Source organism: Platalea leucorodia (genome assembly GCF_965183815.1).
Source record: "Platalea leucorodia genome assembly, chromosome: 5".
Taxonomy (NCBI): Eukaryota; Metazoa; Chordata; class Aves; order Pelecaniformes; family Threskiornithidae; genus Platalea; species Platalea leucorodia.
In genome coordinates, this window is record NC_138827.1 from 22969981 (window position 1) to 22983803 (window position 13823).

Sequence of the window (13823 nt, forward strand, 5' to 3'; positions counted from 1 at the left end):
CAGTATGTGCTCTGGCTAGCACAGTGGCTTCAAATAAACTTCATGTCCACTCTGGATCACAAAACCACATTATGATTCATGCTAGCTGAACACAGGCTTGAAACTGTCTTTCTGGCAGGAGCTCCTCAGCATGATTTGCCAGGCAAAATATAGGTTGCTCTACAAACCTTTTTGTACAGCGGTGCAAGAATAGATATATGGGACACTGACTGTGTCAAATAACGACGAGCACAGCCTTCCTCATTTTTTTGAAATCTCCTACATAGGAAAGATCACCAAAACCAGGTAATGCAGATGGAACCCAAAAAGAAGGTAGCTCTCACGATGCATGGCTTTGCAGATTTTGCAGCCTCCTGCAAAACACTCCACAAACATTTTCAAGCCTAGGTTGTATCTGTGTGTGTTAGGGTCAAATTCCCTAGGGAAAACTCTCTATGTCTATAATATGGTCATCCGGACCCAGAAATGTGCAATATTAAACAGAAAAGGGCCACATCTAGATTAGTTATGCATCTGCTATTTTAAATGTCTTAGTGATTTCCAGTAGAAATTACCCAGGGCTGTTTATTGTCACCAAGACCACTGGTTGTTCCTTCTAAACCTGGTTAAGTCAACAAAGAAAATATATTAGTTCAATTGCAAAACTTTCAGAAATACAAGAGTGGAAAATCAGGTTGGTTAGAATCCTCAAAAGAAAGTCTCTGGGTTAATAAAGATTTAATAAACTGCTGGATGACTCACGAAAGCACATCACTGAGAAAGTTTAAAACGCATTATTTTGGCACATGATAATTTTAACTAAGAGAAATTAAAAGAAAGAAGTTGAAAGTCACGCTACCTCCAGAGTTGAAAGACTACTGGATGAATAACCCATTTGTTCAAATTCCCCTCTGTTGAATCCTTTTTTATCAATTATTTCATAATGTTGTGGCATAATCATCCTAAAAATATTGTTTCTTCTCATTATATTGCCTTACAAGACCTTGAATATAAAATAGCAAAACCAAGATACACAGGAAGCTGAATCAGTGTGTGACTGGGGAGGTGGGGAGAGAGTCAAGCCAAGATGCTGTCTGTTCCTCTATCTTGTGACAATACTGAATTTCAAGACAGTAAAAATAGTGACCTGGTTCTCTGACTTTAGAGAACACTCTGAAATAAGTCACTGAATAACAGAAAAATGTGCCTAATAGAAGAAACCGGGATAATCAAATCACTGTCAACAAAATTCAGGCTATTAGACCAGGTTTGGAGCTAATTAAATGACAGGAAGCTCCCTGGAAGAGAATTAGACTCGTAAGTCTTTATCTAAAGAGAAAATGCTAAGTTGTTTGGCTGCAGCACTCTTAAGCCAAAAAACACTGGATCATCATCAATCACACTGTTAACTGTGTAAAACATGCCTGTCTCCAGCTGTGATTAGAAAACATCCACATTGCCTTCCAAGGAAGCATAGACTCTCCAAGGCTGAAGAGAGCGCAGCACTAACTAAATATACCAATTGAAAATGTCATTTAAATAAAAGAAGTACAAGCAAAGACTTATGTATTTTTTCATTGTACAGGACAAAAGCTACTCATTTGATGGGGCAAAATTAAGTAGTATTTATTCAAAATTAATATATTCACCTACCGGTTTTTAGCAGAAAAAAAACAGAAAAGCTAAATATAGTTAACATAAGGAGTATCTTTGCATTTTAATTTGGTCTTTTTTAAGATCTGTAAGTCTGTGTTTGCCAAAAGAACAGCAGAAATAAGAACTACTTAAGAGGGGGTTTATTTTTTAAATTGGAATTTCTGAAACATCAGAAGTAGTAAGTCAAAGCAATTGACTCCAGTCCCTCATAGGTACTTATGAAAATCCCCACCATGAATATTAAGAGCAAATTTGGGCTCCTGGCAGAGCTGGAGAAATCTCTGACAGAACCTCAATGCAAAACAGAGGCCAAGCAGGCTATTGGCCAAGAGAACTGATGCAAGGAGGAGTTCTGGTTGTGGGTGCTACTCTAGCGTGTTCTCATCACCAATTTCTAGGGCAAACTCATCCCAAATATCCTTTATAGTATCTTTCAGAAATTCTGGTGTCCATATGGAAGTCGTATCAACTTTACAGATACTCTGAGAACACTTTAAACAGCTTACAACCTTGGGGATTTTTGACTAAGAAGTAGCATCTGCAAATTACTATTTTTTATGGCATATATAGCACATTTTGGTCCCTGCAAGTTTTAAAATGAAGATAACGATGCTAAGCTTCTTGGCTTGAATAAGATAAGACAATCAAGTCTCTACAGGAAGTGTGTATGAGCAGCTCCAAGAGAAACGGATGTGCCATGCTCCTAGAGCTCTAATTTAAAGGGACTTTTTTTGCCAGAAATGGCAAGTTGTCTCTACATCAGCAGGTGTTAGCAAATCAAAAGCTCAGTTAAGATAAAATAACTCACTTGTGCATAGTAAGCACAGTCTGCTTTTACATCCCCATAGGCATCTCATAATAGGGTGTTTTTCTTAAAGACAGCTTTAATGAGAACATTTGATTTTCGTTGTAATTTCTTGAGACTTTGAGAATATTTTTCATCTCCATAAATATGTATTTTGACAGAAGTTTTTTTGTCACATACCTGATGAACTTTATTCAACTGCAAAAAAGGTGGGCCAACTGCTGAATTTATAAGGTGAGGTAAACCTGCAGATGCTCCAAGAACTGTTTTAGAAACACAAGACAAAGTTGCAGTGTTTTGTAAGTTAGCCAAGTAAGGATCTTCATAAGAGTTATTCTATATTTTTCAGATTTGGTTTCCACAAAACTTTCCAGTATACTAAAGGTCACTATAATGAAATCTTTCAATACACCCAACTTTGATCTATAATTAAACCATATTAGAGATCAAATGTACTTTCATGGAACTCCTCTAAAGCTGAGAGTTTTGCTTGAAGATGCAGAAATGCCTGCAGTTGACTGCAAAACCATAGCATTATCTAAAGTGCTTTGAAACTTCAGCATTAGCTAAAGTGTTTCTTCACTAAAGTGTTCACTTCACACGCAATATCTTCTGTCAGTAGATTACGTCCCATACTCTTAGCTGTCCCGCACTTGACTCTTCAAATTATGTCCTCATTCCTGTTCCTAATACTTTCACCATTTGAAACGTGATAAGATTGTTTTTAATATGTTTATTCACATCCATCCTAATGAGAGGACAGAGAAATGTTTTTGGCTAATACTGTTATGAAATACCGTGTACAACTATGGTAGCATCCAAGTGAATGACAATTTACATTGGAATCAATAGGAGAAAAGACTCAGGCTGCAAAATTCAGATCTAGAATCAGATTTAAACTTGCCATTTTAATGATGTCTGCAAAAGACATTTCATTTTAAACCCATTTCTAATATAAACATTCAGAGACCACAGGGTTAATGTGAGGACATTTTTAGGTAACACTAAATTTTTCCCAGACACAATAGTGTAGCAATCTATCTCTTGCTTTTGCTTTCATAAGATGTGAAAGTGTCTACACAGACACACTGAAACAGTGTCTACACAGATTTTAAAATAGCATTCCTGCTTCTCTCCTTTGCTGAAAGCCTTATATCACCAAGAACAGGGTTTCTTTTCTTTTTTTTTAACTCAGTTTTAAAGCAACTTACCAGGTTTAACAGCATGTCCACGCAACTGGGGCTGCAGTAGCATTTGCAACATTGCTGGATTATTAAAACTTTTCATAATCTGCATTGGATTTGGCTCTGGAAGCAAGCCTTTCCTATTGTTCCTCATCTCCAATTAAGAGAGATACAAAAACATTAAAATCAGGAGAAAACAAAGAACACATTTAAATCCCTCAGACCTGCGCGACGGTAATGTACACATTTCATTTTACATAGAAAAAAAATCTCCTTCCCTGTTTCCTGCTCCTTTCCATGCTCCTTTTCCCTCAAATGAAATGCCTAACAAATTATTCCCCCAAAACTTCAAGCATATTATTTTTCCTGAGACACATTTCTTTTTTTCCCCTTAAACCAAGACAGAGTTATCAATAAAGGACAATATGAAAGACACTGTTAACATGAACAGCACATACTATCTCGTAGCAGCACCACTCATCTCTTTTATAAAGATGTGGGCTAAAGCTAGCTGAAGTAATGAGACTGTTCTGCTTCTACTTTTAAGACAACTTCATGTGACACTTATCACATCCAATTTTCTAGGAAATAATTTGATAAAACATGGGTGTAAAAAGCTTTCTTCTATATCAAGCATGAAATTAAACTATTTCTCCTACCTTGAAATTTATCTTAAAATTGACAAATTCTTGCCTCTCTGTTTCAAACCAAGTTTTAGCTTGTCAAATGACTCCACTTACAGTTACTTTTGGTTTGAACTGGAACAATTTCTCGTACAGAAAATTAAATTTACTAAAATCCCAGAGCTACGTAAGTATAACTTTGTGATATCTTATGCCCATATTTTACCCTTCCTCCTCACAGAATATGGCCATCCTTTTCCTAGGAAGGAGACTGAATTGGGCTGACTAGATAAAAAAATAGGCTAATGCTTCTAAAAGCTTGGCTTGTTTTCCTAATGCAAGGCAGCTGAATTCCTCTGACCCAACTCAGGCTGCTCCAGGCGCATCAAACTCATTCTGAAAACAGATTTGCAAATATCTTACCATCCTTTGCGCTGCTATCAGTGCTGCTAATGTGCTTCTGCCTGGTGCTCCCGGAGCACAGTACGACACCTGGACTCTCTTTCCTTTGATAGTCATGCCATCGGTGACTTCTTGTACTTTCTCAGCCTGCTCTGCAGTTTCATACTCAACCACCGCAAAGTCACCAATATAACTATCTTCATCCTGAGCAAACTGAAACATTTCACAATACACTGAACAAAATGGAGAACTTCAGGAACTGCCTTGCAATATTTTCACCTCTCTCTTGCAAAATACTTCACAAACAGTTGACACCCTATGTTAATGCCTATCCAAATCAGTATATTCCGTTCTCAAATGTTCTAGATATAAGTTGAATATCATATCTTCATATGATATTTGGCACGCATGCTCTATCTACTTGAATTACCAATTTCACTTCAATATAATCTCATGGAGAACCTGAGCTATGAAATGTATTTAACGCATTTTCAGAACAAAGAAGGAATGAAAAGGAAATTGTAAATACAGCTGCATTTACAGTAATTTTTATTTTGCAGGATAAGAATTATAAAGTCATTATTGTTCAGTTTTCAAGCCTACAATAATAAAAATGTCATTCATCAGACTACAGGATAGTTGTTGAAACATGTAACAATGCAGATTCCACTGATATATACTGCCTTTTAGGAGAAAATGAAGTCCGTGGTCATATTTAATGCCAAGAGAAGATGCCAGACTGATCAATCAAGCAGACTGGAAACAGGCTTACGTGTCAAACAATGCTCTGTCCTTTGTTTGCAGAGTTTTATAGCAGAATAAGCAGATTTAAATCAAACAAAAAAAAAAAAAAAAAAAGGGGGGGTGAGAAGGGAGGGAATAAAGCTTAGGCAAAAATCTCCAGTCCCAAAATGAACAGCAATGATATACTGATACTAGCTCTGATGTGGAAGAGAGGAAATCTCCTCTAGACTTCACAGGATAAAAACAACCTATTCCCAACTATTAGGTCCCACAAACTTACACTAACAAGTAAAATATAAATCTCAAAGATTTTGAAGAAAAAGTGTGTGGTCAGATCTTTAACGCCACTGTTAAAGACTGGCCTCTGGGAAGAGCTCTGGAGAACACACATATTTTGATACATAAATACACACATAGATAGGTATATGCTATGTATACGTGTGTGTGTGTGTGTCTATGTGGAGAAGTACTATATTTTATTTTGACATCAGTTTAGCTGCACTGGTAAAGACCTGAAGTACTTGTGAAAAGAATGGTTTGCAGCTATAGAACACACTGTAGTTCCATGCACAGTTAAAAATTCCCTTAACGTGCAAGTGCAGCTACTAGTATTCTTGCAAACAGATCAGGAATTTTTAAACTTCCCAAGTAAACAGGTACTGAAGAAAACCCTTCTGTCCCTATCTAGATAACAGTGGAGACCTCCTAGTGACAATTTAAAGTTGACATAAGAAAGGAATGAGGTTTTCTGGTCCGTTTTGTTGACGCAAAGGACAAAACATGTTCCTGTAAGTCCTAGGAAATGCCATTTTTCTAAGACCCATGTGTAAGTATCTGGCTTCAGCTCTTCCTGACAGAACATTTCTATTGTCGATAGAGAAGAAATCAAATTGATTTCAAAAAATGGTAACTTTGGAATAAAATGAAACAAACCAGAGTTTATTTCATGAGTTCAGCTAAGAACTTTAGGTAAAAGATCATATTTACATGATGAAATACTGCATCAGATTTACCAGCAGAACTAAGCCATGAAAGCAGCACAAGACAGCTATGTTAAAGAAACCACACCAGGAGATGGGCAAAATGGTCAAAGTGACCCTACTGGAGGGACAATCTGTGTGCAGGAGTGGTTTGTGAAGGCTGGATTGGCCGAGACTAGGAAATGGAAGGAAGAGAGAGACTCTAGTCATGAAGACGTAAAATAACAAGAGTATGAACAAACATTTTAATTGTTTTTCTAAAATGTATTCATTCTTCCAGAAGTTTTCCAGACAAAGGTGCTTCACCTAGCCATTCTCTATTGAGATTCCCTCCCCACCCAGGTTTCTGCTACCCTGTCTTCTCCTAGTTTTCCTCTTATGTCTCTACCCACCATGTCACAACCTCCTCCTTGCTTTTTACACACTTTCTTGGGTCGTCCTCCTTCTCCTTTCTTTGTACTTAATTTTTAGGTCATCTCACTCATAAAACCGTAACTAATTACCACTATTGTAATGAGAATTCATCCACCATCTTCCCCTTTTCATCTATGAAATTTGAACTACTTGTTTACCTACCTCCACCCTCATATCTTCCCTCTCTGGAGGGCTGCTTCCCCCGTTAGCCCATGGGGTTCACCTCCATCACTCACCCATTACACATCTGCAAACCAGCACCTCTGCTGCCTCTCCCTGCCACCCCTTGAGGCAGAGCCTCCCTTACCAGTCAGTACCTGTCGGATGCCCATGGAAACATGAGGCATGACTGACAATATATGACACGTTTATTCTCTGAGAATCACTGAGAATAAATCATAAGTTACCATAAGTAAACCTATTTTTCCTCTGTTATCATACTTCTACGCTCTACCTATTAGTCTATTACACAGTGTGCTTATATAAGTGATGGGTAATATGAGAACATGCCAAGAATGTTTTCTTGGATATATTTTTTTACTGGGTGCCTATTTCCTAATTCAAAAGCATACTGTTTAATTCCTGTATTTTATAGAAACGTGTATTTAGTGCCATTTACTGATAGAATGCATACACAAACAGACCCTCCTCACCTACACCAGGTGTGACCCATGTGTCGTTTTGATTTAAGGAAGGTAAAAGTCAATTTTTAAGTGCACAGTAGAATACTGATAGTGAAAAAACATCTTTATCATAGAAGCCTGTTATTCTTTGAACTTCAGATTTTTAAAAGAATTTGAAAAATTGTTGGGGGAGATGATACCAGTCTCTGGATTATCTGACAGCTGGAAAAATGCCCTGAAGTAAAAGACTTTTAAAGATAAATCTGTTTAGCTAATTGTTAAACAGGGATTGAGCAAGTGACTTGATTACAGCATTTAATACCTTCTTACAGGAAGAAAATAGTGGGGAGCAAAGGCTCCTCAATCTAATCAGTAAGGTGAAGCTGAAGCCAGATACATTCAACTGAGAAAACAGAGACAAGTGCAAAATAATGAGGGATGGGCAGTTTCTTGAAAGAGTTACTTCCAATTTAGGCATCTCCCGGTGTATTTGGATCAAGCAAGTATAACGATGTGCTTTAGCCAACTACAAATTACTGGGGCTCAAAAAGAGCACTAGGGAAAATGTGATGGCCTGCAGGTGGTCAGACTAGACAGCCTGATGGACCTTCCTGTCTTAGATGCTGAGAATCTCTGGTTACTTATCCCTGAAGCTAATCCCTGACCAGCCTTCCAAGATACTTAAGAGAAAAAAACAAAACAACTGAAATCATACCCAACTGCGTGACTATAAAGCAAGCTTGCTTTCTACTACCTGTTTATGGTACACTGGCCTGCACCACTTCTATAAGCAACAGTTTATTTGTGGTCTAGTATCTTACGAGCCATGATGATGAGAAGGAAACATTTACACTTGCAAAGGCTAGTAAGGATCTACCTCTTCTCTACCTGCAAGCTTTCCAAAAGATGTAACACTTCTACCACTGGCAAGCCCAGCCAACTATGAGATCCCAAGCCTACATCTTCTCCAGTTATGGAAAAAACACATTAGATATTTGCAGAGGTTTCTTAAATATATTAATTAGATACATATATATATATTCTCCATCATCTAAACTGTTGCACTTGTGGTACTCATACACTCTGGCTTTCTTTACTGAGCAACAAAACCATCATCAACATTTACTTTAAAAGCTCTCTAAAATATTTCTAAAATTATTTTCAATAAAATACATGAGGGGATGTCTTATAAACATTTTATTGGCACTTCATGGGAGTGGTCTCCTGCAGAATTCCCAGATGACATCAACCAATCACTGCAAACCCATACCAATAAAGCATCTGTACCGCATCATATATCGCAATACAGATGCATAACCATTCACTACTTCAATGAAAAATAAAAGGATAAGACAGCAAGCAGTGAAGATGCAAATACAGAGCTACTTAAATCATGACCACGATCTTCCAAAAGATACAAATTCAACATACCTGGCAGAAAACAGGTTTATACTTTAGTGAGAAAGCTTGGATCAGTTCTTTTGAATCAGCGTGGTCTTTTTGAAATTTATCTACACAAAGGCACTTGGAGTGAATATTTGTCGTCAGCTGGTTCACATCCATCCACTGTGCAAAGAGAGTGCTCTCGTCTAACTGTTTCCCCAGAAGTTCCAGTCTCGCCTTTGCAGCGGAGTCCTTCTTCATATATTCCACAAAGCCATAGCCCTTTGAATGGCCAGTAACTTCGTTATAGACCAAAAAACACCTCTCGACATTGCCATACGCACGCACCAGTTCTTCAAACTCTTCTAACGTAAATGAAATGGGTAAATTAGTAATGCAGAGCAAAGCATCTGTTGGTTGGAGTTGCACAGATATTTCTTTTCCCCGAAGAGAATACTGGTGAAATTTCTGAATTGCGTTTTGAGCCTGCTCTCCATTTAACAGAGTAACGAACGCTGTAAGAGACCAAAACAAGTGACATCACCTACCACAGCTTCTCTAAAGCTACAGAGGTAATTACTATACCTCTCCCTCCCCCCAAAACCCACCACTGTAAGTCACAGGAAAAATAAGAGTTTAGGATTTACCCTGAAGATGCAATAGATAGAGAGATATGCTGTAATATATATTTTAAAATTTGACATTATCAACTGGACATCATGAGTAATTAACTCAAACAGTGACTACAGAAGCACAGATACACACAACCTCACTACTTGTAACAACAAAATTTTACATTTGGGAAATACAAAGTAATTAAGTTTTATACTGAAGTCAACACATTACTGGTTCTACTGACTTCCATTGAAGACACCATCTGTAAATTCTCACTTTGGGGTTACTGATCTTTTTTGGGTTTTCAGTTTGTAAAGCATTTCACCCGATCACAGAATCACAGACTGGATGAGGTTGGCAGGGACCTCTGGAGATCATCTTTTCCAGCCCCTGCTCAAGCAGGGCCACCCAGAGCTGGTTGTGCAGGACCATGTCCAGATGGGTTCTTAGTATCTCCAAGGATGGAGACTCCACAACCTCTCTGGGCAACCTGTAAGAGTGTTTGATGACCCTCACAGTGAAAAAGTGTTTCCTGATGTCCAGAGGGAAACCCCTGTGGTTCAGTTGGCACCTGTTGACTCATATCCTGTGCATTAAAGAGAACGTAATAGTCTTCAGTGAACCAAGCAGATGGAAGCTAATTCATGTGTTTTCTTCCAGTGACCAACTGAAGAGCACAGGACAGGGTAGTCTCAGGCAAAAACTTTGCTTCATTTCAGGAAATGACAGACGCAAGTTTCGCACTTAACACAGAGATACCCTCAGCTTTGCCAGCCACTCATGGATGCAGGGTTGGGCACCGGGACATGTCTTCAATGCCAAAGGTGTAAAAGATCACCTTCAGAAAACTCAACAAGCGTCAGCATCTGTCTTCCAGAATAGCCTTCAAACCCATGAATCTCAGCAGCAAGCACTAACACATTTTTAAAACAGGGCAGTGGGTAGGACCTGCTGCTCTTAATTCTCTTTTAACCTTTGCTGAGCTGCTCTTCTTTACATTGATCCTACAGTTACTTCATTTCCTTCCCCAACACTACCAATTCTTCTTTTCTATTTTGTTTTATTGTTTATTTAATTGTGTCTTCTCATTTGACTGCTGGAAAAGCAGTATCACATGGATGCAGCACCAACTCCAGGCACCAGCCCCAGTGATATCATGGCCACGTCACAGTGGGCAGACTGCTTGTAGTGGTCCACGTCACAAAGGGGTCAGTGACACAGTTGGCCCCAGACGGGTTTAAAAAGGGCTGCACCAGGCCAGACTGGCAGATGAGGAGGCAGGCGAGACAGGGCTGAGAGGAACAGGCACAGAGGGGAAGGCAAGGAGGATAGGGCTGCCCACAGCAATGAAGGGTGACTTCTCTTTTTTTGCTTCTCCTGAGAATCACAGTCAGACGCCTGCAAAGGGACGCAACCAGACGACGCAACCAGAGCTGTCAATGCTCTACAGGAAAGATAACACGGACCTGGCCTCTACCCCGTCCTGGTTTTCAAAGGAGCTTCCCACAATGATGGGCAAATGAAGCAACACAACCTTCTCCCCTGGGTAGCTGAAAGTTGGGCACTAGCCCTGGGGATGTCACGGCTGTGTCACAGCCAGCAGATTGCTCATGGTGGTCCATGTCACAAAGGGGTCGATGACACAGTTGGCCCCAGAAGGGTATAAAAGGAGCTGCGCCAGCCCAGACTGGCAGATGAGCGAGCAAAGACTTAGAGGTGACATAACACCCACCATATCTCTACCCCGTCACCATCCTACAAAAAGCCAGAACGTGCCCACACTTGTGGGCAAAGGGACAGATGAAACACCGACCGAATCTGTACACCACCCAGGTCGCACAGAAAGACAAAGGGGCCCACAGCCGTGGACAAATGGAGCACCACAACACCCGCTACCTCTGTGGCATGTCATGGTCCCACAAGCCAACAGGAAGGAACACACAGCCATGGACAAAGGAACCTCCGCAACACCCACCGTATCTCTACACCGTCATCATCCTACGGACAGCCAGAAGGTACACAAATCCTTGGATAAAGGGACAGACACAACACCCACCATATCTGTACCCCATTCATGTCAAAATGCAGCTCAAAGGTACACACAGCCATGGACCACGGCAGCACCGCACCACCCACTACCTCTAGACCACACCATAGTCCCACAAGCCAACTGGAAGGAACACACAGCTGTGGACAAAGGGAGCTCTGTAACACTCACCGTTATCTCTACCCCATCATCCTCCTACAGCCACCCAAAAGGCACCCACGCTTGTGGGCAAAGGAGAGCTGCACCATCCAATCTATCTGTACCCCATCCAGGTCACACAGGCAGCTCGAAGGGGCGTGCAGCCATGGACAACAGGAGCTCTGCAACACCTACCGTAACCCTCTCTACTGTCTTAGTCCACAAGCCAATAGGAAGGAACAGACAGCCATGGACAAAGGGACTGCCGCAACAACCACTGTATCTCTACCCCGTAGAGACAGCCTGAACACCCACCGTTGTGGGTGGTGGACAGCCTACGGACAGCCAGAAGGTACCCAGACCATTGGGTAAGGGGATACATGCAACACCCACACTCTGTACCCCACTCAGGTCCCACAGGCAGTTCAAAGGTGCCCACAGCCATGGACAAAGGCAGCGCCGCAACACCCACCACCTCTGTACTGTCTCGTGGTCCCACAAGCCAACAGGAAGGAATACGCAGCTGTGGACAAAGGAAACTCCACAACACCTACCAGATCTCTTCACAGTTACCATCCTTCAGACAGCCAGTAGGTGCCCAAAACCATGGGCAAAGGGACAGACACAACACCCATCGTATCTCTACACCATTCAGGGCCAAAAGGCACCTCAAAGGTACACACAGCCATGGACCACGGCAGCACCGCACCACCCACTACCTCTAGACCACACCATGGTCCCACAAGCCAACTGGAAGGAACACGCAGCCGTGGACAAAGGGAGCTCTGTAACACTCACCGTTATCTCTACCCCATCATCCTCCTACAGCCACCCAAAAGGTAAATACTCTTATGGGCAAAGGAGAGCCACAACACCCAATCTATCTGTACCCCATCCAGGTCCCACAGGCAGCTCCAAGGCGCTCGCAGCCATGGACAAAGGCAGCGCCGCAACACCCACCACCTCTGTACCGTCTCATGGTCCCACAAGCCAACAGGAAGGAACACGCAGCCGTGGACAAAGGAAACTCCACAACACCTACCAGATCTCTTCACAGTTACCATCCTTCAGACAGCCAGTAGGTGCCCAAAACCATGGGCAAAGGGACAGACACAACACCCATCGTATCTCTACACCATTCAGGGCCAAAAGGCACCTCAAAGGTACCCACAGCATGGACAACGGGAGCGCCGCAACACCCGCTACCTCTGTACCATGTCAGGGTCCCACAAGCCAACTGGAAGGAGTATGCAGCTGTGGACAAAGGCAGCTCTGCAACACCCACCGCACATGTACCCTGTCACGATCATACAGCCAGCCAAAAGGTGCACACATTCGTGGGCAAAGGAGAGCCACACCACCCAATCTATCTGTACCCCATCCAGGTCCCACAGGCAGCTCAAAGGCACACACAGCCGTGGACAACGGGAGCTCTGCAACACCTACCGTAACCGTACCCCATCATCATCATACAGACAGCAGGAACGTGCTCACAGTATGGACAAAGGGAGTGCCACAACACCCACCACCTCTGTACCGCCTCACGGTCCACAAGCAAACTGCAAGGAACACACAGCCATGGACAAAGGAACCTCCGCAACACTCACCAGATCTCTACCCAGGCGTCATCCTGTAGCAAGCCAGAAGGTACTCAAACCCTTGGGTAAAGGGACAGACACAATACTCATCGTATCTCTACCCCTTTTAGGTCCAAAAGGCAGCTCAAAGGTACCCACAGCCGTGGGTAACGCAAGCGCCGCAAAACCCACTACCTCTAGACCATGTCATGGTCCCACAAGCCGACTGGAAGGAAAACGCAGCTGTGGACAAACGGACCGCCGTGACACCCACCATATCTCTACCCCATCATCATCCTACAAAAAGCCAGAAGGTACCCACACCCGTGGGCAAAGGAGAGCCACACCACCCAATCTATCTGTACCCCATCCAGGTCCCACAGGCAGCTCCAAGGTGCTCACAGCTATGGACAAAGGGAGTGCCGCAACACCCACCACCTCTGTATGGTCTCATGGTCCACAAGCCAACAGGAAGGAACACGCAGCCATGGACAAAGGGACATCCGCAACACCCACCAGATCTCTACCCAGGCATCATCCTACAGAAAGCCAGAAGGTACCCAAACCCTTGGGTAAAGGGACAGACACAACACCCACCCTATCTGTACCCCACTCAGGTCAAAAAGGCAGCTCAAAGGTGCCCACAGCCATGG

General features: G+C 42.1%; 1 protein-coding gene across 1 annotated transcript in view; it reads right to left on the reverse strand.

The window, feature by feature from the left end:
- The window catches only part of RAVER2 (ribonucleoprotein, PTB binding 2), a gene marked incomplete at both ends in the record, with an annotated part of 45320 nt that overhangs the window by 11455 nt on the left and 20042 nt on the right, over positions 1-13823 (reverse strand). Inside the window, 4 exons of the mRNA XM_082312238.1 lie at positions 2621-2703; positions 3652-3778; positions 4671-4862; positions 8842-9308. Coding sequence (XP_082168364.1) covers positions 2621-2703; positions 3652-3778; positions 4671-4862; positions 8842-9308 — 869 coding nt within the window. The remainder of the gene's footprint in view (positions 1-2620; positions 2704-3651; positions 3779-4670; positions 4863-8841; positions 9309-13823) is intronic.